General features: G+C 45.1%; 1 protein-coding gene across 7 annotated transcripts in view; it reads left to right on the forward strand.

The window, feature by feature from the left end:
• The window catches only part of WDFY4 (WDFY family member 4), a 290,261-nt gene that overhangs the window by 133,237 nt on the left and 129,824 nt on the right, over window positions 1–27,200 (forward strand). For 6 of the 7 annotated variants that reach the window (XM_077746401.1, XM_077746405.1, XM_077746402.1 and 3 more), the window contains 7 exons: window positions 2,240–2,443; window positions 3,145–3,259; window positions 4,518–4,675; window positions 7,919–8,157; window positions 10,386–10,507; window positions 13,134–13,319; window positions 14,673–14,809. In XM_077746401.1, coding sequence (XP_077602527.1) covers window positions 2,240–2,443; window positions 3,145–3,259; window positions 4,518–4,675; window positions 7,919–8,157; window positions 10,386–10,507; window positions 13,134–13,319; window positions 14,673–14,809 — 1,161 coding nt within the window. The remainder of the gene's footprint in view (window positions 1–2,239; window positions 2,444–3,144; window positions 3,260–4,517; window positions 4,676–7,918; window positions 8,158–10,385; window positions 10,508–13,133; window positions 13,320–14,672; window positions 14,810–27,200) is intronic. The other variant, XM_077746404.1, reaches the window with a different exon arrangement.

Here is a 27,200-nt window from a genome sequence, read left to right on the forward strand (position 1 = left end):
GGGAGAGGGCCGACTGGGTCCTGAGGATGTGGTGTGTGTGTGGACCATGGGAAGAGAGGCCCAGTAGGTCAAGGGGGCCTGATGGTCTTGGAGCATCTAAGAGCTGAGAGGAGCAGGTAAGAATAGTGTGACGGGAAGGCAGGTGCAGGAGAGGAAGGGGAGACATCCCCTCATCCCCTCACGGTCCCTACCGTGGTGCAGTAGGACAACTACAGCTTCAGCAGGGAGGGTGAGCTATGATGCCTGTCTGCAAGTGCACAACCATAGCTAAGGGAGCAGGTTAGAGACACGCAGTGCTAAAGGAAGGTTTAGAAGCCGTGCCATGCACAGTGTGGGTATGTAATGTTTGCTCCATAATTATTTGTTGAACAACCAAATGAATGAATGAATGAGCCAAGAAGTGTGTTCATGGGGGACAGACATCTTCTACTGAACACCTACGGCCATCCTGAGCCTGTGCTTGGGTTAACCCCCTACTAACACTCTTGGCGGTGTTGTCTGGAAGAAGAAAGTGAGATCCAGAGAGGCTGAATGGGACTGGCTAGTTTCTGCTGCATTTAGTGGAAGCCGTAAGACCCATCTCACAAAATGGTTGAGAAAAGGAAACTGGCCACAGTTTACATGACTCATGAGTGACAGAGCCAAGATCGAGACCTCACTACTCTCACCCAAAGGCCCATGTCCTTTCCATCAGCTGGTTTAAAATAAAATTGAATGGCCCAATAAAGTTTGAGTAATTAGCTTTAATGGAAAAGCTAAATATATAGACTAGAAGGTTTGCAAGAAGATAAAATTGTTTGGTAAGCTAATACCAATGAAAGGAACATATGGGAAAAGTAAATGTTAAAAAAAGATGCAATAAAGAGCAAAGGAAGTCACTATGGACAGCACTGGAGATGTGGTGGATGGGACAGAAGCCAGGCGCCCCCAGGCCAGGCAGGGAGGAAGGACAATCCCACAGGCCACCCCTCCCCAACCCCCTAAACCAGGGCCTCTGGAGTGGGCCAGGACCCTGAAGTCCACGGCCTGACATTCTCGGCCCAGACCCCCACCTCAGCTCTGACACCCACTGTCTAAGAAGTCCGGGTTCCAGCCGGCTGCCTGCCTATGTGTGGAGCACACTCTGACCCAGGGCTCTTCTTCCTCACACTCAACCATTCTGGCCTGGCGGCAGGCCCGGCCCAAAGTCACTTCCCCAGAGACTGCAGATGAGCCCGACCCTGTCTTGGGGCTCCCGGCTCCAGTGTCACAGCGCTTATCCCCACACCTCCTAGCCTTGTCCCAGTTCCAAGTCAGCTTCAAAAGGCCTTTGTGGCACAGAAAACATGACAGGCCCTCTTCATGCAGAAGGCTGGTGGCCAAAAGTCTTTGATTTGCTGTGAATATATATGGCATCTTTCCAGTCAAGGCCGCATGGAGCTAATTAATGCAGTCACCACCTCCCTAGGTGCCATTAAATTGATTTTATGGCTTAATTAAGAACGGCTGCATTAATTTTATGAATGAGCAAAGGGAGGTGCTGACAGATGAATGTGCATGAGAAGTTCGTGGGCCAGGAGTCAGGAGCCTCCAGCTGCATGTCCTTGGGTGTGTCATTCGGCCTCCCAGCATCCCCATGTCTTCCTGGACATATCTGAGCTGATGACCCCTGCCTCACTGATCTTCCAATATTTTTATAAACATAAAGTGAAAGCCAAGGTGCTTCAGGTACTTGGACTTGAGGAAGTCCTGGTTCTCTCACCTGAGGGTCCTGTCTGTCAACATCAGCAGAGCCTGGTAAACAGTATAGGCGAGTGAGGGCTCTACCAGGAGGTGGGGACAGACTTTCCTGACCCCAGTTCATAGGGCCAGGCATTGCCATATGGGCTATTTTCTCATTGCATCCCCACATGTCTTTGTGAGTCCTTTTCATTGTTGCCATGTGACTGATGGTGAGCTGTGGCTCTGAGGAGGGGAGTGGCTTGCCCAGGACACACCCTGGGGTTCATTGCTGACCACTGCAGGCCCCTCTTGCTCCATGCTCAGGTTTTTTCCATGGCTCCCACCTATCTCAGAGACCATAGCCTGCCACCTCATAAGCAATGAGACTCTGGAAAAGTCTCTTTCCTCTTCAGAGCCTTGGTTTCCTTACGTGTTAATGGGTTTGGTAAGAATCCCACCTGTGCACACCCCAGGGGTAGATGTGAAAGCGCTTTGAGGCAGGCCAGGCTGCTCATTCTGGGGTTCTCTTGTCTTTGAGGAGCCCATGACTCAGCCTGCCCAGAACACCAACAACCCCGGGGCTGAGGTTGAAGACGACAGCATTCCAGAAGGCCTACAGGCTCCTGCCAAGTCACATCCCGCCCGGAAGCAGCTGAGAGATTTCATGCAGCTGCTCTTGAGGGAGCTCTTGCTGGCAGCCTCCAACCCTAAGCAGTGGCTGCCATTGGAAGTGATCCTGGAGGTGAGTTGGGAAGGGTGTGGTTGGGCCATGTGCTGTGGGAGCGGGTCTGGGAGGGCATGGGCACACAAGGGCAGGCTATGCCCAGGGACACCTGAGAGCTGATGTCTTTTGAGAGCTCACCTGGGTCTGTAGGTGAACCTCATTGGCTGGTCGTTGAGAACATCTCCTGGGGCTACAGTGATATGGTGGGACCCACAGACCCTTGCACAGCGGGGAGCTCACCAAGCAGCATGTGATTAGGTGGATAAAGGCAGGTTTTAGCCAGGTCCCTGGAAGTAGCCTGAAGCAGGGATTCTGTGGAAGTGATTTACTGGGGGCTATGCTTTCAGGGGAAGCTGGGAAGGAAGCAGAGGGAGATGGGGGTGAAGGTAGCTAAGAAATGGTCTCAGCCATAGCCTGGTCCCAAGGGGAACAAAGGTGTGCTATCTGCATCCCAGAGTTGGCCCCATCTTGGGGCATCTATGTGGTCGTCATTGCCTGTGGGTCTCCCACAACTTGCTTCCTCCACCTGACAGGTGGGCATCACCTCACCAGTGAGGCAACTTTACCAGCAGAGGGCAGTGCCCTGGAGAAGGATAGTGGTGAGCTCTTTGCAGCCTATACTCCCAGCAGATGTAGTATTAATATATGGGCTGGTGGGCACTACGTGGACAAGATGGCCGTGTGACCACTGTCTTAGTCCCCAGTATGCTTGCTTCCAGGCTTCTCCAGATAATGCCACCAGCCAACAGAAGCGGGATTTCCAGTCTGAGGTCCTGCTTTCCACCATGGAAATATTTCACACAATGAGCAGAGGCAACATGTCCATGCTCAGAGGTGAGTGGGGGTGACTCTCCTCTTTTATGACACAAAACTTCCGGAAGCTGAGCAAGAAAGCCAGTGTGTCCACCAGCTACTGACCCATCCCCTGGGTCACAGTGCTGCAAGGCCCTTAGGGGCCATCTTCCACCTGCAGGTCAGCCCCTCATGACTCTGTGATGAGACCACCCTTACCCTGGGGAGGCCCCAGGGGAGGCATGCTTCCCACCTTCCATGACACCCCTGCCATCACTGGTCCGCTCAGAGACAGAAAGCCTCAGAGCTAAAATCATTTCTCCTCTGGCTTTAGTAGGATTGGCCTCTTCCCATGAGGGAAGTCAAGATGTCAGCTGGAATTTAACATTCTTCTGCTCAGCATCTTATTCTCTGCACCCAAGACTGGGCACGGCAAGTGTTTCTTAAATGGACAAACCTGTTTGAAGACATTGTCATTGCCCTTAAGAATTTCAGATTGAAGCTTCCTTCAGAATGCTTAGTTCCAGGGAAGCTCTACTTTCCCAATGAGATTAAACAAAAGTCCTCTCTGTGGTTTCTCAGCCATGGAGTCCTTAGTGACGTGGCCCATCTTCTGGACTCTTCCTTGCCTCACAGTGTGGCAGCCCTACTTTTGGCCTTTCTTGGGGAGTATCTGAAGGGCAGTAAAGGAGAGCAGTGAAAAGCACAACCTTGGTAGTTCCATTTGAGCTCTTGGCTCTGTCATTAGATGATGATGTGACTTGGGGCTGGTGCCTGAAGCTGTGGGTGAGGATGGCAGTTGTGATGAACTCAGAGAGTTGTTATCAGAATTAGCTGAGACCATCACATCACCATCTGAGCACAGTGCCTACCATGATGGTGAGCACAGACAGTCCAATGTGACAGCTTTATCCTCTGTCCCCTGTAGCAACAGGGCCTCGGGTCACCACGACAGCCTTCCCATTTACCATATGTCTTAAATCCTCCTCACCCTCCTCCCAAATGCCTGTTGGAGCAAATGCTGCTCCTCATCTGCCTTCTCCCCACTTGGTTGACATCACTGACTACATTGTTAAAGAGCAATTTACTTTGGAAAAAAATGGGTGTTCATTGGGCACCTGCTGCATGTAAGACCCCATCTTCCAGCAACAGGGTGTACAGGTTACAAATGAGGGGTACAGAGGTGAGTAGGATGTGGCTGGTTACCATGAGGGGCTTGGAGACTGTCGTGGGAGAAGACCATTTGAACTCTGATGATGTCTCAGACTTGGTCTGTGTCCTTACCACCCCCCACCTCCAGGCAGTAAAGAGCCTCAGCCGAATGCAGAAGCTGCTTCTGGTCCTTCACTCGCAAGTATCTCCCACTTCACCCAGAAGCTGGTGGAGAAACTATACAGTGGGATGTTCTCAGCAGACCCCAGACACATCCTTCTCTTCATCATAGACCACATCATGGTGGTAAGAGCCCTGGGCTGGCCGTGGTGGCGGGGGGGAACCCCGCTGACCCACCAAGTGTCCGTATGACACACTGTTGGCTGCTATCTGGTCGGTCCAGTTGGACCTGCTGTCCTTCCTGGGAACAGATTCCATGACAGGTGGGAGGAAGGAGGAGGACCTTTATGGCCCAGGTGGCACCAGGTGGATGCCAAGTGCCCTGCAGGGCTCTTACCTCAAGCCACCTGAGATCCATCTCAGTAACTAGGGGCTTTAGCCCCCTGTGCTGGTACCTGAGCTGTGTCCCCTCCGAGCCTGTACACCCCCATTTTGGGTTTTTATTGCAATCATTGGTTTAATCCTAATTATTCTTATTCCTCATCAGCAAAAGTCCAAAAAAGCTCTTTATTTCCAAAAGGCTTATTTCATTTCATTCTTAATATGCACCTGCATGAGTCATATATGGGCCTTCCTGAAATTGTCACAAGGGTATTTTTCCCTAGCCCTATTATTCCTGTTGTGCTTTTCTTCCCTCCCCAGAAAGATCTTCATACACCCCCATCCATGCAAATGCATGCCTATGCATACACCCTTAGATGTAAGTATGTGTATGTGTACATGTGCACACATTCTTTATTGTACATGTGTACATACACACTTCCGGAATCATACACTCTCAGAATTCTAGAGTTGAACCCTTTACTTCATCCTCACTTCCCATTCTGGAACCTTTCCTGACAAGTGGTCATTAGTCTTTTCTTGAACCCTCCCTGTCTGAGGAGCTCAAGATAGTGTGAGGCGGTCCCAGCCAGCAGGGAAGCTGAAATCTGCCTCCAGAAACTCCTGCCAGTCGATCTTAGCATGCCCTCTGCGGCTGAACCTAGGGGAGGTCATGCCTCGCAGACAGGGTGACATCAGTGTTCCCAGAACATCTCTGTCTGTGTAGTTAACCACAGATCCCAGGACCAGGCTTTGGCATATCTCCTAGGGTGATGGTCATTCTGATTGATGCACATTTCTGGGCAAGCCTGAACAGACTGTATTCAGATGCTTTCTCAAGAATAACCCCAACATGGGAGATATATCACTTGTTGTCTCTACAGAGTCAGATTCTTGGGAAGTTGTGTTGAGAAACCAGAGGAGCCCCTGAGCTCCCATCTTACTTGGCTCAGGCCACTTTGGCAACACTATGGGTTGGGCAGCTAAACAACAGACATTCTTTCTCACAGTTCTAGAGGCTGGTAAGTCCAAGGTCAAGGTGCCAGCAGATGTGGTGTCTGGGGAGAGCTCTCTTCCTGGTTTGCAGATGGCCATTTTCTCCCTGTATCTTCACGGGATGGAGAAAGAGAGGAAGCAGGCTCTTTCTTCTCTCTTCTTATAAGGGCACTAATCCCACCATGAGGGCTCCATCCCCATGACCTGCTTACCTCCCAGAAACCCCATGTGGGGTTTCAATATATGTGTTTGGGGGAGGGGTGCAAACATCCAGTGCATAGCATCTCCCCAGTGGTAATGGCAGATACTCACAGTGGGGGCTGATATGCCTTCACGGGATGCCAGGCCAGACTTAGCTCCACACACATCCATCATCCTTCTCTCCTGCTCACTCCTGTGACTCTCACAAACCTTAACCTCAGGTTGACAGATGTAACCTATCTGAGGAGGACAAGATGATGATAAAACATAAATCCTAAATTCCAGAAGATTTAAATAAAACTTAAATTCACTGGTACATATGCTTACATTACTGATGTAATTCTAAGAGAGCAATCTATAATTAACAAATGATCTTTCTAATAGACTGAAACATTTAGCACATAGTTTTTGGCTATGGAGTCTTGTGTTTTTTAACATTTCTGATTTGTTTCTATTGAGATATAATTACCGTATAACAGAGTATAAATTTAATGTAGATTTGATACATTTATATATTGCAGTAGGATTACCACCAGAGTGTTAGCTAACATCTCTGTCAGGTCACATAATTATCATTCCTTTTTTGTGGTGGGAACAATTAAGATCTGGTCTCTTAGCACCTTTAAAGTTTATAAGACAGTGTTATTACCTATAATCGCGATGCTATGCATTGGATCTCTATTAGTTACAATGAAGCAATGAAACCAATTAGATGGATGGACCAATCAGTGTCAAGGCTACAAATCAGAACCTTCCCCCTCTAAGTTTCCCATGTACTAAAATTTGTTGGACTCCCATCTCTGTTAGATATAGTAGCTAAGAACATGACTCAATGTCTGATGTGGGTTTGACCCTTGCTGACGACTTAACTTCTCTGACCCTGATCCTCCTTATCCCTAAAGTGGGATAATCTTAATGCTCACTTCATTTTGTTATGATGCTTAAAGGAACAATTCATGTAAGTGGTTGCAAAAATGCTTAGCATCATACTGGGAATATTGTAAACACTCTATACATAAATACCATAAATAGTTAATAATATATTTTAAAAATTAGACACTATAAGCAGCATGGATGTCATACACTGAATGTAAACCATGTTACTAGTGTTTTAGAAATTTCTGGTTCCCATCTTTTTTTTTGATTATTTTTTAATTTTTATTTTCTTTATTATTGTCAAGTTGGTTTCCATATAGCATAGCACCCAGTGCTCATCCCAATAAGTGCCTTCCTCCATGCCCATCACCCATTTTCCCCTCTCCACCACCACCATCAACCCTCAGTTTGTTCTCAGTATTCAAGAGTCTCTTATGGTTTGTCTCCCTCCCTCTCTGTAACTATTTTTCCCTTTCCCCTTCTCCATGGTTTTCTGTTAAGTTTTTCCCATCAAATTTTTATAATATGATGGTGGTAAGCTTTTACTTTCTTTTCTTTTTTTAAGTCTATTTTTAACTTTTTATTTTAATATTTATTCATTTATTTATTTATTTCATAGTTTATTGTCAAGTTGGTTTCCATATAACAAGAAAGGGGTGATGGGCACAGAGTGAGGGCACTTTTTGGGATGAGCACTGGGGGTTATATGGAAATTTTTATGTTTTTAAAATTTCTTTTCAGCACAAGTTTTTGATAAATCCGGGTTTTTGAATTTACTTCAGTGATCGTTCCCTTAAATAGAAGCTCAGAGGTAGAGGAAAGTAGTCCTATTTGAATTTTAGATCATGTCAACTTTTTGAAATACAGAGGAGATTCTAAGATTGTATCATTTTCACATTTAACTTGGTCAGTATCTAAACCCATAAAGTGTTCTCAAGTATGTGTGTGTGTGTGTGTGTTTATTTTATGACACAGGTCATCGAGAATGCTTCTTCTCAAAAGGATGCTCTCATCAGTGCTTTGTACAGCAGTTTAAATAAAGTCATTCTTTATTGCCTGTCCAAGCCCCAGCAATCCCTCTCCGAATGCGTTAGTCTTCTCAGCATCTTGGGCTTCCTACAGGAACACTGGGACATTATCTTCGCCACCTACAATTCCAATGTCAGCTTCCTCCTATGTCTCATGCATTGTTTTTTGCTGCTCAGTGAGAGAAGGTAAGTGCTGCCTACTTGTTTCCTGCCTGCTGGTGGTCAGTGCCGAGAAGAAAGCTTTAGAGGGACACTTGATTGGGGTCCATACAGCTGGTACATATACATTTTTTTGGTTACCTGGTTGTCCAAATTATGGGCAGTGTTCGATAATCAGTCCATGTAACTGAGCATCATGGACTAATAATTTACCCCATTTCCACAATTCTCAGGTTGTAAGATCTCTTACTGATTTCATGTTAGGGGCAGAAAGCTCCAACATTGAATATACACATTGATTTTATGATGCAGCGGATTTTAAAAATATTAACATTTGATAAATGCAGTCTTAGAATGGAAAATATACATAATAAATTATATCATGCAGGGGAGGCATAAATTTCTTGCAGAAAAAAATACACACACAATTTGCGATATAAAATGATACCCATAAGCATACTTGTATAAGAAATACTAATAAAAAGAAACTGTATTAAGTTTAGTTAAATCCTTTTCTTGAAGTCCAAAGTTTGAAAATACGCTAGATTTCTCTGTGTAGATGCACTTTCTATTTTTTCCTATGTGAATATTCTGTGTCACCAGTGCCTTGGCATCATATGCTTACAAATGTTATCTCTCTCTTTATAAAAAAATATTTATTTACTTTCGAAAGAGAGAATCTGAAGTAGGCTCTGTGCTGTCAGCACACAGAGCTCAATGCAGGGCTTGAACCCACAAACTGTGAAATCATGATCTGAGCCGAAATCCAGAGTCAGATACTTAATGGACTGAGCTGCCTAGACGCCCCATAAATGCTTTCTGTTATTATTATTTTTTTTAATGTTTTATTTATTTCTAGGAGAGAGAGAGAGAGAGAGAGAGAGAGACAGCGTGAGCAGGGAAGGGTCAGAGAGAGAGGGAGTCACAGACTCTGAAACAGGCTCCAGGCTCTGAGCTGGCAGTCAGCACAGAGCCCGACGCGGGGCTCGAACCCATGAACCGCGAGATCATGACCTAAGCGAACCGACTAAGCCACCCAGGCGCCCCAAATGCTTTCTGTTATTAAGAGAGCCATGTTGAGCCTAGAGGAAAGGCAGGCTATGGGATATTATACTTGGCTCTTGTCTTTTTATTGTTGTTGTGGTTTTTATACCAGTACATATTATATTTTATTAATTGAAAAAAAAAAGTCCAAAAATCCTGTCAAATTGCCTATTGGATATTACAAAACTCTAGACTTGGTTTGTCTTAAAACTCTCTTGGAATCACTGGAAAGTACTCCTGGCCCAGAGGAGGCATTTGCTATTTTATTTGTTTGAAACAAAAGAATCCATTTTTGGTGGGTTAAATTGGGAGGGTCTTCTCTCTTGTCTGTATTTTAAGAATTAAGTCGATCCATGTTGGAAGCATAGGTAAGAACGGCAGATGCCAACTTATGTGTATGTTTGGATTTCTACCTTCCTCAGATCCCTCTGGGGGGCTACCTGGCTCAAAATCAAAAGGGATTTTATTATAGAAGTTTCAAGAATGGATATTCTCATATAGTGATATATTTACATTTCCTTGTTTATCATTTTTGGTTCAATCCACAAACATGTACTGAGTATCTATTTTGCTTGGTTGATTGAAGGGACCCAGAGAAGGCACATGGACTTAATATGGTTAGGAGCCCCAGAGCACACAGTTCATGGGAAACCTAATATGTAAACCCATATGCCTGCATTTAGAACGAGCTACATGATGTGCAGGATCCTGCAAATGCAGATGTGTTGTTCAAAATTTACTGAGAGAGCAGAGTGTCACAGCAGTGACAGCAGAGTCCAAGCATGAGACGTTTCTGAGTGTAAACCCTGTTCGACTGCACAGGTCATGGGCCCATGACACTGGCCTGGCCCCTTCCAGATGGGATGAGATCAGGGCCAAACAAAGGCAGAGGTCAATACTTTGGGAACCTACAAAAACAAATGACCAGTTCTGGTGGTTGGGAAACCAGGAGAGAGCTCAAGGGGCCTGCTGGGAGCATGGATTAGACTTTTAAGACAAGAATAATAAAAAAGGAAATTTTCCTATTTTCCAGAATGCCATTGTAGAATATCTGTCACAGAAGTTGCTGTTGCGTATTTGCTTTAACTTGATTAGGCAAGTGTTTTCCAATTGATATGTACTGAGTTTGGAGGATGATTATTTGTAGTAAAGAACAAAGGAATGATCCTAACGAAACTGGAAGGTATAGTGAAAAATCTCCTGTCTCCTAGTTATCCAGAAGGATTTGGACTGGAACCGAAGCCTAGAATCAATCCTTATCATCAAGTCTTTCTTTCTCCAAATGAAGAAGTAAGAGAAAAAGGAGAGGAAGACTTCCCAAGTTTGAGTGATGGTACATTTCATTTGCTGTTTATTTTTGGAAGAGTGGGTGGGTGGTGGTAACTTCTGGGTTTCATTCTTCAGCTCAGTGGGACTTGGTCAGACTAAGAACTTGGTGGACTTACTAAAATTCCAGGGATTTCACCATAAGTTGATTTCTCAGGTGCTCTCTTGAATTTTCCTCTGGACTGCTAGATCCAGGAACTGGAATGTCATCTCATTTCATTCAATCCATTACCAAGCTCTGTCTTAACTTTCTTCTCTAGAAAATGGGAATGGAGTAAATAAACTCATTGTTTCTATGAGATTTTTGGCTTGATTGAGTTGATTTTTAAATTTGCTAATATCAAATCAAGTTAAAGTGATTGGCTGGGGCGCCTGGGTCACTCAGTCGGTTAAGTGCCCGACTTCAGCTCAGGTCATGATCTCATAGTTTGTGGGTTCGAGACCCATGTCAGGCTCTGTGATGACAGCTAGCTCAGAGCCTGGAGCCTGCTTCAGATTCTGTGTCTCCCTCTCTCTCTGACCCTCCCCTGCTCACGCTGTCTCTCTCTCTCTCTCTCAGAAATAAATAAAAACATTTAAAAAAATAAAGTGATTGGCAACTTGTAAAAACAAACAAACAATCAAGAAGCAGCCAGATCCATGTGTTTAGAAATTGCTCTTTTTAAATGAAATCTTGCCATTTGCAACAATGTGGCTGGAACTGGAGGGTATTATGCTAAGTGAAATAAGTCAGTCAGAGAAAGACAGATATCATATGATTTTACTCATATGTAGAATTTGAGAAGTTTAACAGATGACCATTGGGTAAGGGAAGGAAAATTAAGATAAAAACAGAGAGGGAAGCAAACCATAAGAGACTCTTAAATATAGAGAACAAACCAAGGGTTAATGGGGGTAGGGAAAGTGGGTGATGGGCATAGAGGAGGGCACGTATTGGGATGAGCACTGGGTGTTGTATGTAAGTGATGAGTCACAGGAATCTACTTCTGAAGTCAAGACTACATTGTATGTTAGCTAACTTGAAAATAAATTTTAAAAAAGAAATTGCTCTTTAAAAAATTTTTTAAATCTATTTTTTATTTTTTTAATTAATTTATTTATATTTTGAGAGCCAGTGAGGATGTGATCAGGGAAGAGGCAGAGAGAGAGGGTGAGAGAGAATCCAAAGCAGGCTCCACACTGCCATTGCGAAGCCCAGTGGAGGGCTCAAACTCATGAACCGTGAGATCATGACCTGAGCTGAAACCAAGAGTCAGACACTTAACCAACTAAGCCACACAGGGGCCCCAAATGTTTCTTTATTTTTGAGAGAAATGGAGGCAGAGGATCCAAAGTGGGATCCAAAGCCTCCGATGTGAGGCTTCTACTCATGAACTGTGAGATGATGACCTGAGCTGAAGTTGGACACTTAACCAACTGACCCACCCAGGTGCCCCTCGTTCTTGCTCTTTTTTGATCTAAGAAGCTTCAGCAGACTTTATTCCACCACTTTGGTCTGTTGATTGTGCCACTCACCTTGTGATACCAGATAGTAGGCACAAGGGCTTCTGTTGTCTGGTCACATAGGTGCCAAAGCCAATGCTTAAAACTCTCATGAATTTAAAGTATACTGTGTGAAATAAGTCAGGCAGAGAAGGACAGATACCATATGTTTTCACTTATATGTGGAACAGGAGAAGCTTAAAAGAGGACCATGAGGGAGGGGAAGGGGAAAAAATAGTTAAAGAGAGGGAGGGAGACAAACCCTAAGAGACTCTTAAATACTGAGAACAAACTGAGGGTTGATGGGGGTGGGAGAGAGGGGAAGGGGGGTGATGGGCATGGAGGAGGGCATTTGCTGGGATGAGTACTGGGTGTTATATGGAAACCAACTTGACAATAAACTATAAAAAAAAATAAATTTGACACGCTGTTAATTACAACACAAATATTTGTATTTTGGGTTTGGCTAGAAGAGTGAACTGAGCAATGTCCATCCTACTAGGGTGAGAAAAATAGACTGTAGAGGTGGGTACCAGAGGAGTGACTCAGTGGTTTAAGATCCAAGGGGGTTTAGGCAATGTTCAGGGTATTATAATTATGGGGCATAATAGGTAGAACTGGCCTGGTAGATTGGTTCATACCTGGCAAATCCAGAGCACTGAAATTGGTGGGTGGTGAGAAGCATGATTCAGTGCTAGGAAAGAGGACTGGCTTGGGTCCTGGGTCCCTAGGCACAGCCTTGGGTTTGGTGTCCATTCCGTTGAGGGCCCAACCTAGAAGGTACATTGGAAGGAGCTGTTCGGGGTGGTATTCGGTTACCTAGAGCTTACACGGGTATTTTTCCCTTTGGTATTTAATGGAAGTTGGGGGTGGGAGGAAGAGATTCCTGTGCCCATCAATCGTGTCTCCCAGCTCCAAACATATGAGGCAGGCAGGACTTAGAGGTGGGCTGTTGGAGGTGGGGGAAAGGCCAGCTCACATGGATGTTGGTAGTGCTGTCTACATACTGATTGCTTTCTGGCTGGAGGTTGCAAAGCTTGAGTGACATTCTAGCAGGATGCAATAAAAGCAGCTATGAAACATCATCTCCTGGCCCTTGCTGGGACAGGCACTGAGGCCAAACTGATTGTGCAATATGGTCTCTCTGTTAGTCCAGCACAACATCCAAAAGACGGTGCAGACCCTCTGGCAGCAGCTCGTGGCACAGAGACGGCAGGAGCTGGAAGACACCTTCAAGATTGATCTCTCTGTGAAACCTGGAGATACGGAAGTGAAGATTGAAGAGATTACCCCACTCTGGGAGGAGACGATGCTCAAGGCCTGGCAGCATTACTTAGGTCTCTGTCCGCTTGGCTCCAGGGAACAGAACTGCTGAGTCTCATAGATGCAGACTTTCGTAACATTCCCTTCAGGGCCCAGAGCCTTTTCTACCCAGACCTCCTCTCTCATCCCTTTGGTGGGAATTACTGAAACCTCAAGCGTCTTTGAGCATGAAGAATGAATGCTGCTTTGCATGTTGGGTGAAAGGAAGGCCAGAGGTGCAAGCAGATTCTAGTAATCTCTTGGAGGGGTTACCTTGTCAGAGCTGTAGCTCTAGCCTAGAGCGTAGGGTGCTAGGTCCTGTCCTGATATTCACCTACCAGCTTTGAAACCTTGCCACCAAATCATGCAATGACCTGGAGCCTCAGTTTTTTTCATGTTTCAAGTGAGAGTTTTTATCCCTAAGATATTAATGACCTTTGCATTCTTTTAGTGACTCAGCATTTCCCCCCCTTATATTAGGTACTGCAGCTGTAGGAACGATCTTTTAATTTTGTTTTTATTTTTTTAATTGCTTAAAGTATTTTATGTTTAAGTAATCTCTATACCCAATGTGGGGCTTGAGCTCACAACCCCAAGATCAAGAGTCACATGTTCTACTGACTGAGCCAGCCAGGCGCCCCTTAATTCTGTTTTTAAAGTGGTCATTGCTCTCAAATTATGGCTCGTGTACTTGTTTTAAGTCTTCTAGCATCACAGCATTGACAGTGATTCAGGAGTTAGTTACTTCCATTTGCATCATCCCAGACTGCCCGGCGGTATAGAACTTTTATTTATCGACTATCCAAATTAACCCTGGAAAATATGTATGTATGTACATACCTATGTATTTACAAGTGTAATTTGAAGTCAGAATGTCAGATTCCATTTCAGGAAAAATTTTAATTAAATAGGACATATATCCCAAGGCACATATAGTGAATAAAATGGTGAGATGGACCTCAACGCTGATAGATGGCTCTCTTTTTGCCAATAATCATATATAGAAAAATCTCTATGGTTGGTGGCCTGTGTTTTAAACACATAATCTTATTTACTCTTCATGACATCAGAATGAGGTTCGATGCTATTATTCCCAGCTTGCAGGATGAGAACACTGAGGCTCAGAAACTTTAGCTAACTGGTCCAGCATCTCACTTTGAGTCAGTAGAGCTTGGAGTTGAAGTCAGGTCTGGTGACCCTGAACCCCACACTGTATTTCTTCGTCAGAAGATGGCAGTGTGAGCTGGTAGCCTGGGCTGTTTTCCTTATTGGAGGTGGCACAATAAGCCTGTGCCCTTGGCTGGCCCTTTGAAAGCCAGGCCAATTGCAAAAAGTGTGTATTCTCCTTTCAACTTCACTTCTGACAGTTTTTGCTTCCCTTTTCCTAGCATCTGAGAAGAAATCGCTGGCCAGCCGCTCGAACGTGGGACATCAGAGCAAGGTCTCTTCATGGAGTGGCAGCTTGTCTTCAGCCATGAGACTGATGCCCGGGAGGCAGGCCAAGGACCTTGAGTGCAAGACAGAGGTGAGTTCAGATCCCTTTTCCTTAGAGGAGTATCAGTCATCTGTTACAGATCCCATGAGTCCTGTCTTCTCTCTCTCTGTTGTTGCTGGATATGACCCAATTCTATGTTCTTCTGAGCATTTAAGGTTAGGCATGTGACTTCTAAGGTGCAGCTACATCTAGGGGAGTCAGATCTTCAGCTAGCTTTAACTTGAGGGGAATAAGGGCTCCCCTTGAGCCCCAAGAGCAGGTGTTCCTTATGGCATTAAATCCCAAACCAGTGTGCATTCCTATTCTCCTTTTGAGTCAGGCATGCTCAGAGAGCACTGGCCCACAGCTCAGTAAGAGCCATATGTGTGGACTCAGCAAAGGGGTCAGAACACTGGCACCATTACCAGGAGACGTAGTGGTGGATCATCTTGAATATGTGGGGCCAAGTTGTTGGCGTTTTTTCCAATTAATTTCTTTAAAGCTACACAACAAACCATCCTAAAACTCAGTGGCACCAACAATGAGTTTTTGTGGTCATGGCTGATGTCATAAGGAATTTGGAGTACAGCAGGGGTGGGGAGGTGCCTCTACTCCATGATGTCTGGGGCCTTGGCTGGCATCACTGGAAGGCTCATTGACTCACACTCACACAGCTGATGGTGCTGCTGACTTTAGTCAGAGACCTTGGCTGAGACCGCTGGCTGGAACACCTATACCCTGCCTCTTCATATGTCCTGGGCTTCCTTACAACCTATTGTCTGGGATTCAAGGGCTAATTTCCAAATAAGGGAGAAGGAGAGACAGACAGACAGACAGATGGACAGATACAGAGAGAGAGAGCCAGAGAGAGACAGAGAGTCAGGTGGAAGCCCCATTGTCTTCCATGACTTAGCTTCACCTCTGCTGCATTCCTTTGGTAGAGACAGGCACACAGTTCTGCCCAGGTTTAAGGCAGAAGGAAATAGACCCTACCTTCTGGTGGGGAAGTGGCCAGGTTCTGAAAGAGCATTCTAGGACTAGAAATATTTCTGAGGCTCTTTTTGAGAAAGACAATGTGTCATATATTCTAATGCTGGAGTCACTGACTTATTTTCAGAGGCAGATGGTGGTCATTGAATGGACATGACCTTGGTATCAGGAGACCTTGGGCCATTTGCTTAACTTCCCAGTTAAGGAAGTTTTCTCCAATCTTTTTCTCCTCGTCTCCACAGTGGGACAGATAACTGTGGGAAACTGTGGGAAGGGGCTCCCCAGGGAGGTGGACTAGATGGTTGATAGACCCATTACACACCTGGAGCTGTCTGCCCACATAACTTTGGAAAATGAGGTTGACCCCAAATCCCACCTTCTCAGAATGTGGGCTCTGCTGTCCCAAGGGCTCTGTTGTCCATTGTGGCCAGTGACTGATGGGAGGGTGCTATCATCAGATGCTGGGGAGAAGAGAGGAATGAGGGCTGCCTTTAACTACTCAGGTAACCTGGGGAAGGACACTTTCTCCTTCCTGAGTTTCAGAAACAAGAGGATTTAGGACATATGGAGACAGAGCCCAAACCTAGAAGGGAAAACAAAATGAACTTGACTAGGCTATCTGGCCACTTATTACTCAAAACAGAGGGTAGGCTACGTCCTTAGCACATTGGCTTGTGGAAGACACTGCTCAGTCAGTTTGTTGACTGGCTGACTGAGTGAATGAACAACTCACGTAGATTCTGTAACAGCTGCATCATACAGCTATTATCAGCCTCATTGTACAGATGTATAAACTGAATCTTAAAAAGAAGCGTCACCACTTGTGCCCAAGCACATGCTCCTGACCGATGCCATTTGTGAGAGAAGGGGTCCAGCCCCTCTTCCCCTGGCTTCACCCTGGGAAATTTTGTTCCTTGACCAAGTTAGCTTTATCCTCAGGAGGTCATGTCCATCCGGCTAAGGAAGCTAGGAAAGGGGCAGCTGGGATTCTGGCCATGGGCATGCATTGTATGGAAGCCCTTGCAGACTATTGATGTGCCTCTTGCCAGTTCCCCATTCTCTCCGAGGTCACTGTCATTGGCTTGACTAAGTTGCCTCTGAGTCCTGGGGAGATTGGCTGAGAAATAGCTCACCTGAAAGAAGCTTGAATAGACTGCAAAATTTGAGGACGTGTAGGTCTACAAATGGCTTGTAACAGTTTGCTCTGGGCTCACACGGAAGCAAAAATATTTTAAATCAGCTCTGTCTTTGGTGATGGCAGCCTGCTGAAGATACTGTCTTCTACATCAACTGAGGTCTCATTCATTCATTCATTCATTCATTTACTCACTCAACAAATGTTTACCAACTGCTTATTTTGTGCCCTGAAATAAGCACTGAGGTTGCAAGGAGAGAAAAATCTGACATATTATCTGCTTTTCATGGAGACTACCTTTTAGGGGGTGAAGATAGATAATAAACAAATACATTTGTACATGTGAAAAGTGCTAATTGCAATGAGGAAAAATCGAGCAGGGTAAGTGGGAGAGGGTGGCTGTTTAGATGAAGGTGGTCAGAAGCCCTCTCTGGAAGGGAGGCATAGAAGCAGAGAAATGAGGAAGTGACTTTCTGGAGAAGAGCGGTGAGGCAGAGAGGATCATCAGGGAAAGGCATGGAGACCGGCATCTGCTGGAATGTTCTGAGGCAGCAAAGGCCAGTGTGGCTAGACTAAAGTGGGGAAAGGGCAGCCACAGGGGACATCTTCCTCAGCTGTCAGCATCAGGAAGAACGTGCCTTTCCATAACACCTCATGAACAGCAGGACTCCTGTCACTTATATTTCTGGGCACAGTGATCTGGGCCCTCCGATGCCCAGAGACATAAACATGACCCAGCTCTTTTAACTGCACATGCCTGGTGGCATAAATCTCTGCACAACACATGCATACACATGTACCTGCACGCACCTCTTTCCCTGCTTCTCTCTTCCTGTTTGAGCCCCGCTTACCTTCAATCTGATTTATTCATCTTTGCAACAGCTTATGATATCTTGTGGACTTTTAAAAGATGAATTATTTTTGAAACACAGTGGGCTATGGTTTAATTTTAAAAATTAATTGCATCTTTGCTTCGGAGCATCTTATCCCAGTAACTCAGTCTGGGCTGGGCACCGTGCCTGGTACATAGGAGGCTCTTAAAGAAAGTGTATGGATCTGCATGGGGCGAGGGAATAAAATGCTTTCTTTCTTTTTGCTGACATGAAACTCACCAGCCTCCACATCTTGCATCCATCACTCATCCTCGCGCGATGCCTTTGTTGCTAACAGAAGGCACAACTTCTCAGGTACATATGTATGCTGTGATGTCACAGGATAAGAGCATCGACTATTTGCCCTGGGGTCTGTTTAATTATTTTTAAAAATTAATTTTGATTATTACAGCTGATTACACCTCAGTGAGCAATGTAATTGATATTTTCTAATGTATCCCAAGGAACATTTTGTACAACATGCTTTTTGTTGTTGAAGGTTAAAGACTCCGTTATTGGTTTTTCCCTAAATATGCCCACATCATTAGTCCCTCCAGTGAGAAGGTCGCCATCTGGAAAAAGCAGCATGGAGACATTATTCAGGCACAAGTGCATGAAATTGGTGTTTCTTCATCTTCTGTCTCTCTTCTGGAAAGAAGAGGCTTGTAATTAAAGGAGTTGGTTTTGGAGGAAACATTATTCATTTGGTGTTATTCCTTATCATGTCAATGGCTGACAGCTCGCTAGCACTGATGAATTGTTCCTTCGAGTGAGACGTACGATACACCATTCCTAACTCTTCTTACCTATCTTCATTTTCAGTATATTTGTTTTCCTCTTGGCAGGTGAGCTGAACTTTGAGGCAAGGCTGATATGATGGATGCCATTTCTTTCTTTTCTTCTCCTGAACCCATCACAGTCCCTTGTGGGATTAAATTGTAAAGTCACGGCCTCTTCTGGGGTGGAGGCTGTGGGTGTCAGCCTGTTGGACAGAGGCTGGGGCCTTGGGCTCTTTTGAGGCCACCAAAGGCCAACTATGGTGTCCTGGAAGCTGCTTTGGCACTTCTGCCTTCAGCTTAGAGAAACTCAGAGTGTGTACTGTGGCCAGGCATTCCTCTTGACAGCAGTGTGCGCGGCTTGCCTACTCAGTTGTAGACTTCCTTGTTTAAAAACAAATTGAGAAAACATCAATAACTAATGTTGGTTTCTTAGCTTGGTAGACACACTGTGGCAATGTACAATATTAACATTATGAGAAAGCAGGGAAGGGGTGGACAGGATCTCTCTGTACTATATAACTTTTCTATAAATTCAGAATTATTTCAAATATATAGTATTTCATATTCAAAATATATAGTATGTAATCTTTCTCCTTACCTCCCTCCTTTTTCTTCCTCCTCTCTTCCCTTCTGTCCTTCCTTCCTCCCTCCCTCCCTTCTATCCTTCTTCTTTTCTTTCTTTCTTGCTTGCTTGCTTTCTTCCTTTTTCTTTCTAGAAAAAGAATTAGGGACACCTATCTAGCTCAGTTGGTTAAGCATCCAACTCTTGATTATGGCTCAGGTCATGGTCTCATTGTTCCTGAGATTGAGACTGTCATCAAGCTCTGTGCTGATAGTGCAGAAACTGCTTGGTATCCTTTCTTCCCTCTCTCTCTCTCTCTCTCTGTCTCTCTCTCTGTCTCTCTCTCTCTGTCTCTCTGTCTTTCTCTCTCTGCTCCTCCTGTGCATGTGCCTTCCCCACCTCAAAAATAATTTTAAAAAAAGAAAGAAAAGAAAAAGCATTAGAAAACAGAAATGGGCACATAGAACATGAGAGCTGGGGGCTGGGTGGGAAGGGACTGTGCGGATGAGTGGCTGCAAAGGCCTGTGAGCCGGGGGGCAGGGGAGATGATCAAGGTCACCGCAGGAGACCGGGAGGACACCATGGCTCATGCTAGATGTGCCTGAAGTGGGTGGGGGATTAAGTAGTGGGGGAGAGGTATGTTTCTGTTTGTAAGCGCAGGATTGGAGATTAGAGCCCTGGAGGGAGGGGCCAGACTGGGGCTGTGACGTCACTTAAGAGGGAGATAAGGAGGCTGCAGGGGCAGTAGCTGGAGCAGCAGAAATAAGAGAACACTCAAGAGAATTCTAATTAACCAAGGCTGGGATGAGCGAAAGAAGGGGGCGACCACCACAGACAGACAGTCTGGCCTCTTTTTAATCAGGCCGTGAGAAGAAAGGATGCCTGGATGTGGCAGGTGTGAAAGGTGTGTGATTTGGCTGGTTCTGTTGGATCTGCAGAGAACGGGGAGGAACAAGCCAGAGGCAGGGGGTTGGAAGTTCAGTTCTAGGCCATAAAAGCTGCCTGACTCAGGTCTCGTTCAGCAAAGCATGAGCTGGATTTTACCCTGCTTTCCTCCTAAGCTCAGCAGTATGTGTGTGGGCAGCTATTTTATGCAAGGTCCATGTAAACCCCACTTGAGGAAGGACACCCACACTTATAAGCTTAGGCTTATAAAGGAGTAAGACCGTTTGGAGCAGGGCTGGGCCCAGTGTCCACATGTTTCCAGGGCTTTTGGAGATAGCTGAGCAAGCTTCCACTTGCTTTTTCAGAGTCAAAATGGCCTATGTAGGGAAGCCAGGGCTGCATGAGAATTAAGAGAAGGGATGAGAAGGCACCACAGCTGGAGGGTGATGGGTGACACGCTGCGATAGCTAAAGTGCCACAGACAAGCTCTTTGTAGAAATTCTATGCCTGTCCTGCAAAGACACAAAAGCACAACACATTTGCTCAAAGTTCCTGGGCTCTAATGACTGTCCTACCTGCCAGGTGCGCTGGGGTCCCCCATAAGACCATCAGTGCCCACTCTTGGGGGCCTTGATCTCAGAGACTAGACATTTGTGTGCACAGGGTGACTGCGGACCAGCCATTGGCTACCTCCCTGGGTGTATGTGTCCAGGCTCGGTGTCCCACCCCCAGACACAGAGCAGCCCCACCCCTGCTGGTGGAAGCGGTGCTGGCTGAGGCCACCCGTATGAAGGGTGGCCCTGGCTCAGGTCCCCAGCAAGAGAAATGACATTTTTGGCCATTCAACTCCAAGCACTGTACCCATTATCTCTTTCAGAAATCACTGTGGAAATTTTCAAACATATACAGCAGTAGAGAAAATAATAAAACGAATCCCCCTGTATTTATCCATCACTTAGCGTCCACAAATTGCAACTCATGGCCAATCTTGTCTCAACCCTCTCACTACCCACTATCCTCCTCTGCACGGAATAATTCTAAAGCAACATCCCAGACATCATATCATTTCATGCATAAATGTTTCTGTATACTTATTTTCTCTTTAAAGAAATCACGCAACCCAAATAAAAATTGCGGAAAAGGAAACAAGCGTGCCGAATGGGAAGGCTTTAGCAGACACTGTGGGAGCGATCAAGCAGCTCTTGGTCTTTCTTTCTGGTGTGTTTGTATTTGTCGCCTGCTGCTATGTGATTTTGGTCTTGCTGAGGCTGAAGGCACAATGAGCCTCAGAGAACTTCGTGCCCCATTTCAGGAAAGAGGGTGGGGACTGGGGAGGACAGAATGCATCTGAGTGTGGTGCTGTGGTGCTTCTGAGTTTGGGGGGGGGTGAACGGCACTTTAGGGGGAAGCCTTAGATGTTACTCACCTGGGAAAAGGCTCATGAGGCACAAGAGCCCTGGGGCTGAGAAAAGATTTTTGAAAATAGAAAGAAATACGCTTTGACATGAAGGGAAGGAAGTGGGAGAGTAGCCGGTAACAGCTGAAGAAGTCAAAATGCAACTGTGAGAACGGAAGGCTGAATTCCCAGAGTTAAAGTCAAAGTAGAAAATGTTAAAAATCTGAAATTCAAGGCTGTCACAGGGACTAGTTTTACATAAACATGATGTTTGTGGGTGAGAGAGAAAGGACTTTCCCAGGCGGTGAATATACCTTTAAGAGAGATGGAAGGGGCACCTGGGTGGCTCAGTCGGTGAAGCATCCAACTCTTGATTTTGGCTTAGGTCATGATCTCAGGGTTCATGAGTTCAAGCCCCACATGGAGCTCTGCACTAACAGAGTGAATTCTCTCCCTCCCTCTTTCTCTGTCCCTCCCACACAGTACTCTCTAAATAAAAATTTAAAATTTTCTTTAAAAAGATGCATGGAAGTAGGTGGCCTGAATTTGTAGGAAAATTAAGACACACATAAGGACTTCTGAAATTAGGCCAGAGGACCTAGAGAGAGAGAGGTACAATCCTGATAATATGTTCTCGCTGGTATGGCAGAAGGGCAGAGAGACTGCCTCTGTCAGCAAATCAAGAGAGGAGCTGGAGGGACAAAGCCACTGAAGATCTGAGGAAAGTGAAAAGTGATTCAAAAAACTCCAAATCAAGCACCTCAAGAGAAATCACAATGCTGTGTTGGAAAATCCCAGTGCTGGAAAAAGTCTTGTAAACAAGTAATTAAACGGGACTGTGTGTTAGAAAAAATAAAACTACTTAGAAGCAAATGAAAGTATGATTTAAAAAGTCTTTGAAAAGTGTAAATTGCTCTATGGATGTGAGCACAGTGACTAAGGCCTTCTGCTAAAGGCAGTCTTGGTTTTTAAAATTGCCAAGGGCCAGCCTGCCAGTGACTCACTTTCTCTTGCTGCCTTTCCCGAGATAACTCTCCCCAGCCTGGCCTTAGAGCTCTTCATGTTGTGTCCGTACTAGAATTATTTCCAGAAAGGACTTCCATTACACTCTGGTTGTGGTGGTATTGGGGACCAAGGAAGAGAAAAATGATGAGGTCCACTATCACTATCTTATTTCTTAAACCCCGAAGTGTCCTTTTTCACCGCCACTAAAGTTCCGTAGCACGAATCATAGCCCTGGTCTTGCAGGAAGCGGTGTTCCAACACTACACTCAGAATGGACCTTCCCATGAGAGCCAGGCTTCCCGGTGACAGAGGCGGAGACGCAGCACTGTAGGGTCATGGGAACGCAGCCAGGCTGGGGCCACACCGGTGTGTGCGCGTGCACGAGGACATGTGCATGGGTCTTTTGTGTCAGTTGCCCTTTAGGTTTTTTTCTAGTGGTCTGGGCACCCAATCAGGGTGCTTTCTCTCATTTCCTCTATTCCCTTGACACACACACACACACACACACACACACACACACACACACCATATTTCAAACAATTGATGTTAGAACCCACTCATCACATCATTGAGAGGTGACCGGGAAGGAGTTCGTGCGAACAAGAAACTCCACACCAGAGGTGAACATGGGTGACTGGTCCTAACAGCAGAGGGTTTGAAAGAGTTGCAGCATCGCCCCCCCACAAATGTTACTATCCAGATCGGGAGATGGACAGTCATGAGCCGATGGAGGCAGTGGCTTTTCTTTTCCCATTTCAAAGAAATCTTAAATGCTACTAGTCTATCAAAAGTCCTTGTTATAGGAGTTTGAAAAATAGAAGTAAATGAACAAAGCAAACACTGATACCTTTAATGATGTTTCTTTACCAAGTGCATCATTTGTGAGACATCCTTATCTTCATAATAGAAGGATAATTAACATCACTAATTATCTAATTAAGTTCATTAAGCATCCACCAACAGTGCACCGTGAAGTTGACATTATGTTCTACTGTCAACAAATGCTTTTGATTTCTTAGGAAGTAATTAAAATGTAAATTAGCATGCAATTATATGCACAGGGGAAGTTTTGAATTAGATATTCATTTCAAAACTGCTTAGAGCAACATAGTTTTTGAGGTTTTTTTCTTCAATAAAAGCAGACATTTTGCTATTAATGGTATATATTAAAGTTGCCATTCTGTTGTTTAGTGTTTGAATCATTGCCAAGTTATAGCACGGATATGACTCAGAGTGTTTAGTTGATATGTTTGCTACTGTGCTTTGTGCTTTTGTTCTTATTTGATCATTTTATTTCATACGTTGGTTTGTTTGTGTCTTTTGTGTTTAAAAATACCACAACTGATTTTTTTTTTTCTGAGAGCTTTCTGTGACTTAAATCTCTATCTGACTTTGCCCTCGAAAGGCATTTTGGGTCAAGTATTTTAATATATTCTCTCTGTCAGGTTAGATTCAGGGAATGGAATCAGTGGCTTGCTGAGAGCAGGTCCCGCACACGCCCCTCAGACACAGGGAAGAGGGAGGTAGGTTGCACCGATCAGACTTGTGGCATGGCCACCCTCGTTTGCAAGTTCACGTTTCTCTTCTTTTTAGGGCAGCCCTTTGGTTTCTGATGAAATATCATAACTTGGGGCACCTGGGTGGCTTGGTCGCGTAAGTGTCCAACTCTTGATGTCAGCTCAGGTCATGATCTCATGGTCATGAGATCCAGCCCTGCAACAGGTTCTGCACTGGGTGTGGAGTCTGCTTGAGATTTTCTCTCTCTCCCTCTGCCCCTCTCCCCTGCTCCCATGTTCTCTCTCTCTCTTTCTAAAAAAAAAAGAAAAAAAGAAAAAATATGATAACTATTATAATGAGATATTATAACTGTTGTGCTAAATATAGCAACCTTGTCAGATCGGGACCCTTCCTGAAACATCACAGAATCCCCAGATATTTACTGGAAAAGAAGGTCCTAAGATAGAAACCACCATCCCCAAAGTCTCAAAGTTCTCATTTTTTAAAACAGTCCCTATCAATCTCAGAATGCTGGTGTTTCATTAAAGCTCACAATCTATTGTCAGAGCCCAGTGGGTGTGGTGTGATACCCACCTCCACCATCTTTTCGCATGAAGACACTGGGTCCTTTGAGCAGTGAGCTGATGTCTTGTTTGGTGAGGAGGAAAAGTCTCTGCTCATGATATTTGAACATCTCCAATCACTTTTTGGATGATTTTTCCAGGAGTGAGCTTAGGTGGTGCTCCAGACCCCTCAGTTTTGTGTGAACAAGATTTCAGATAAATGCAGAGAGAATACAGTGGCCTAAGAGAGACTGTCCTTTGTTCTCTTGAAAGGACTGACGTCAGGCTTTGGACGTGAGTAAAGCCTGCTGAATCACAGTCATCATTGTGGGCTCAGACATCCCCATAATCTAAGCAGAATGGGGCTGGTTTCCTGGGGCAGGGGCCAGGGTGGGCAGCATCATGGTACAGGGACTGGTGGGACATGAGGCCGGCTGGACTGTGACAAGCAGTGGCATCATGCTAGAGGAAGCCCTCACAGGCTCTACATAGAGATGGCAGTTTGGGGGTGGGCCCTGACGTCTGTCCCACTCTGCCGGCAAGCTGTGAACTGTGGCATGGTCTGCATTTTTGTTCTCATTTGTCAGTCCAGAGGGGCCTCCTTTTTCCAGTTCATGTGAAGGATACTGGCTAAGCTGGCAGAGACCTTGGTCTGACCGAGGGATCCCACTGCTAAAATGCTGACTTTCTTCTAATAGGCAGCAAGCACCTACCTCCGAATTCCCTCTACCAGAATTTTCCTGTCAACTGTTTATTCTTAAAATTTATTAAAAAAATTTTTTTAATGCTTATTTTTGAGAAAGAGAAAGACAGAGACAGAGTGCAAGTGGGAGAGGGGCAGAGAGAAAGGGAGACACAGAATCCAAAGCAGGCTCCATGCTCTGAGCTGTCAGCAAAGAGCCCGACATGGGGCTCAAACCCACGAACTGAGAGATCAGGACCTGAGCTGAAATCCGATGCTTAACTGACTGAGCTACCTAGGCACACCTCTTAAAACTTACCTTAAGGGGCGCCTGGGTGGCTTAGTCGGTTAAGCGTCCGACTTTCGCTTGGGTCATGATCTCGCGGTTCGTGGGTTCGGGCCCCGTGTCGGGCTCTGTGCTGACTGTCAGCTCAGAGCCTGGAGCCTGTTTCAGTCTGTGACTCCCTCTCTCTCTGACCCTCCCCTGCTCACGCTGTCTCTCTCTCTCTCCTAGAAATAAATAAAAAACATTAAAAAAAAAAACTTAACTTAAAATGTGGTCTGCTATATCATGACTTACTAAGAATTCAAAGTCCACACAATAAATGAATAATCAATACCAACAGTAATTTACTTCATCCCATGGCTGGCTTGTGGTCCTGTCTCCTGCTAATCACACATTTCCTCCTCTGTGACGGGTACGAGGGGATGGCAGTGTCACAATGCCCCCCAAAGGTACCATGACGCTAAGGGCTCTGCCACCTGAGAGTGGACCAAAACCACCTCTGATGGCTTTTCTGGTCATTCAGCTTCACGGGAAATGAGGCTAAAGTTGCTTTCTTCTTGGCAGCTAGATGATTTAACTTGAACTTTCTCCAAGAGAGCAGGCGCTGAGGTTATGCAAGTTCCACAAATCAATGGAATATTCTCAACATAAGGTCCCGACCACTGCCCATTGAAAGGTGCATTGAATCTAAATTATGTTTGAAAAGTCTTTAGGGATAAATATTTGGTTCCTTCTCCAGAGACGTCTATCCAAACAAAAACATCTAGTCTGAAAAAGTTTACCAGATCTTCTCACCTCCTTTTGTTAGTTATTTTCTGATTTTCTTTCTTTCACCTCTGTAGTATTTTTATTACACAATCAGGCTAACTGGGTTTATATGCCATACATGATGGGTGTCGTTGAGGAATGTTGCAGAGTAACTCAAGGCCCAAGTCTGCAGCTCAACCCACAATATTTTAATGTATACAAATACTTCATCCTCTGCAGTTTAACAACATAGGAATTTAGTGAATAGACATAGCATTCCTCTCTAAAAATACAGAGATGAATAGCCCATGAGCCCTATATTTAAAGAATCCTTTTGCTATTTATTGATCTACTTACTTAGATGACATTTAAGAAGAATTCTATTAGATAAGTTTCTGAAAAAAAATGTAGATAGGTCAAGATTTTGTAAATTGGAACAGATTTGAATTTAATTTAGGGACCTGGCAATTTAAAGGAATCCTGGATTGAATCCTTCTGAAAACTGAAGAGAGTCCTTTACTTTAAAGGCAAATTATACCCAGGAATTTATTTTGAGGCTCAGATTTTCTAATGTGCGACATACCTGCATCCCCAAAACTAACGTTGTGGTTGGGGGAAGGTATCATCATCCCAAGAAATGCTTTCAGTTTTGAAACATTATGACACAAAGATGGGAGAAACACCTTTTTGTTTACTTCTCTGAAGTTGCATTTTTAAAACTTAGATGTATTTGTCAATGTAAGAACGTTTTTGAGTTCATAAGACAGAAGTGTCCCAAACTCAATAAATGATGAAACGGCAGATGGTCGTGGAGTGGAGAGTGAGCGCGTGGCCCTCCCGAGGCGCTGCTGCCATTCACAACCCGCTAGGCCCCACTCCCAGCTCGGCCGCCAGGCGCCTGCCACGTGCATTACAGCCGCGTTCTCACTCTGGGACCCATCTATTATGAGAAACCATTTTGGTTAATTAAAAAAGTGTTTCAAAGTCTCAGAACAGGAAGTTCTGAAATTTTCTCCTTTTTGCTGTTGTAAATGGGGTTTGGT

The sequence above is a fragment of the Crocuta crocuta genome, unplaced genomic scaffold (genome assembly GCF_008692635.1).
Source record: "Crocuta crocuta isolate KB4526 unplaced genomic scaffold, BGI_CrCroc_1.0 scaffold28, whole genome shotgun sequence".
NCBI classification, from domain to species: Eukaryota; Metazoa; Chordata; class Mammalia; order Carnivora; family Hyaenidae; genus Crocuta; species Crocuta crocuta.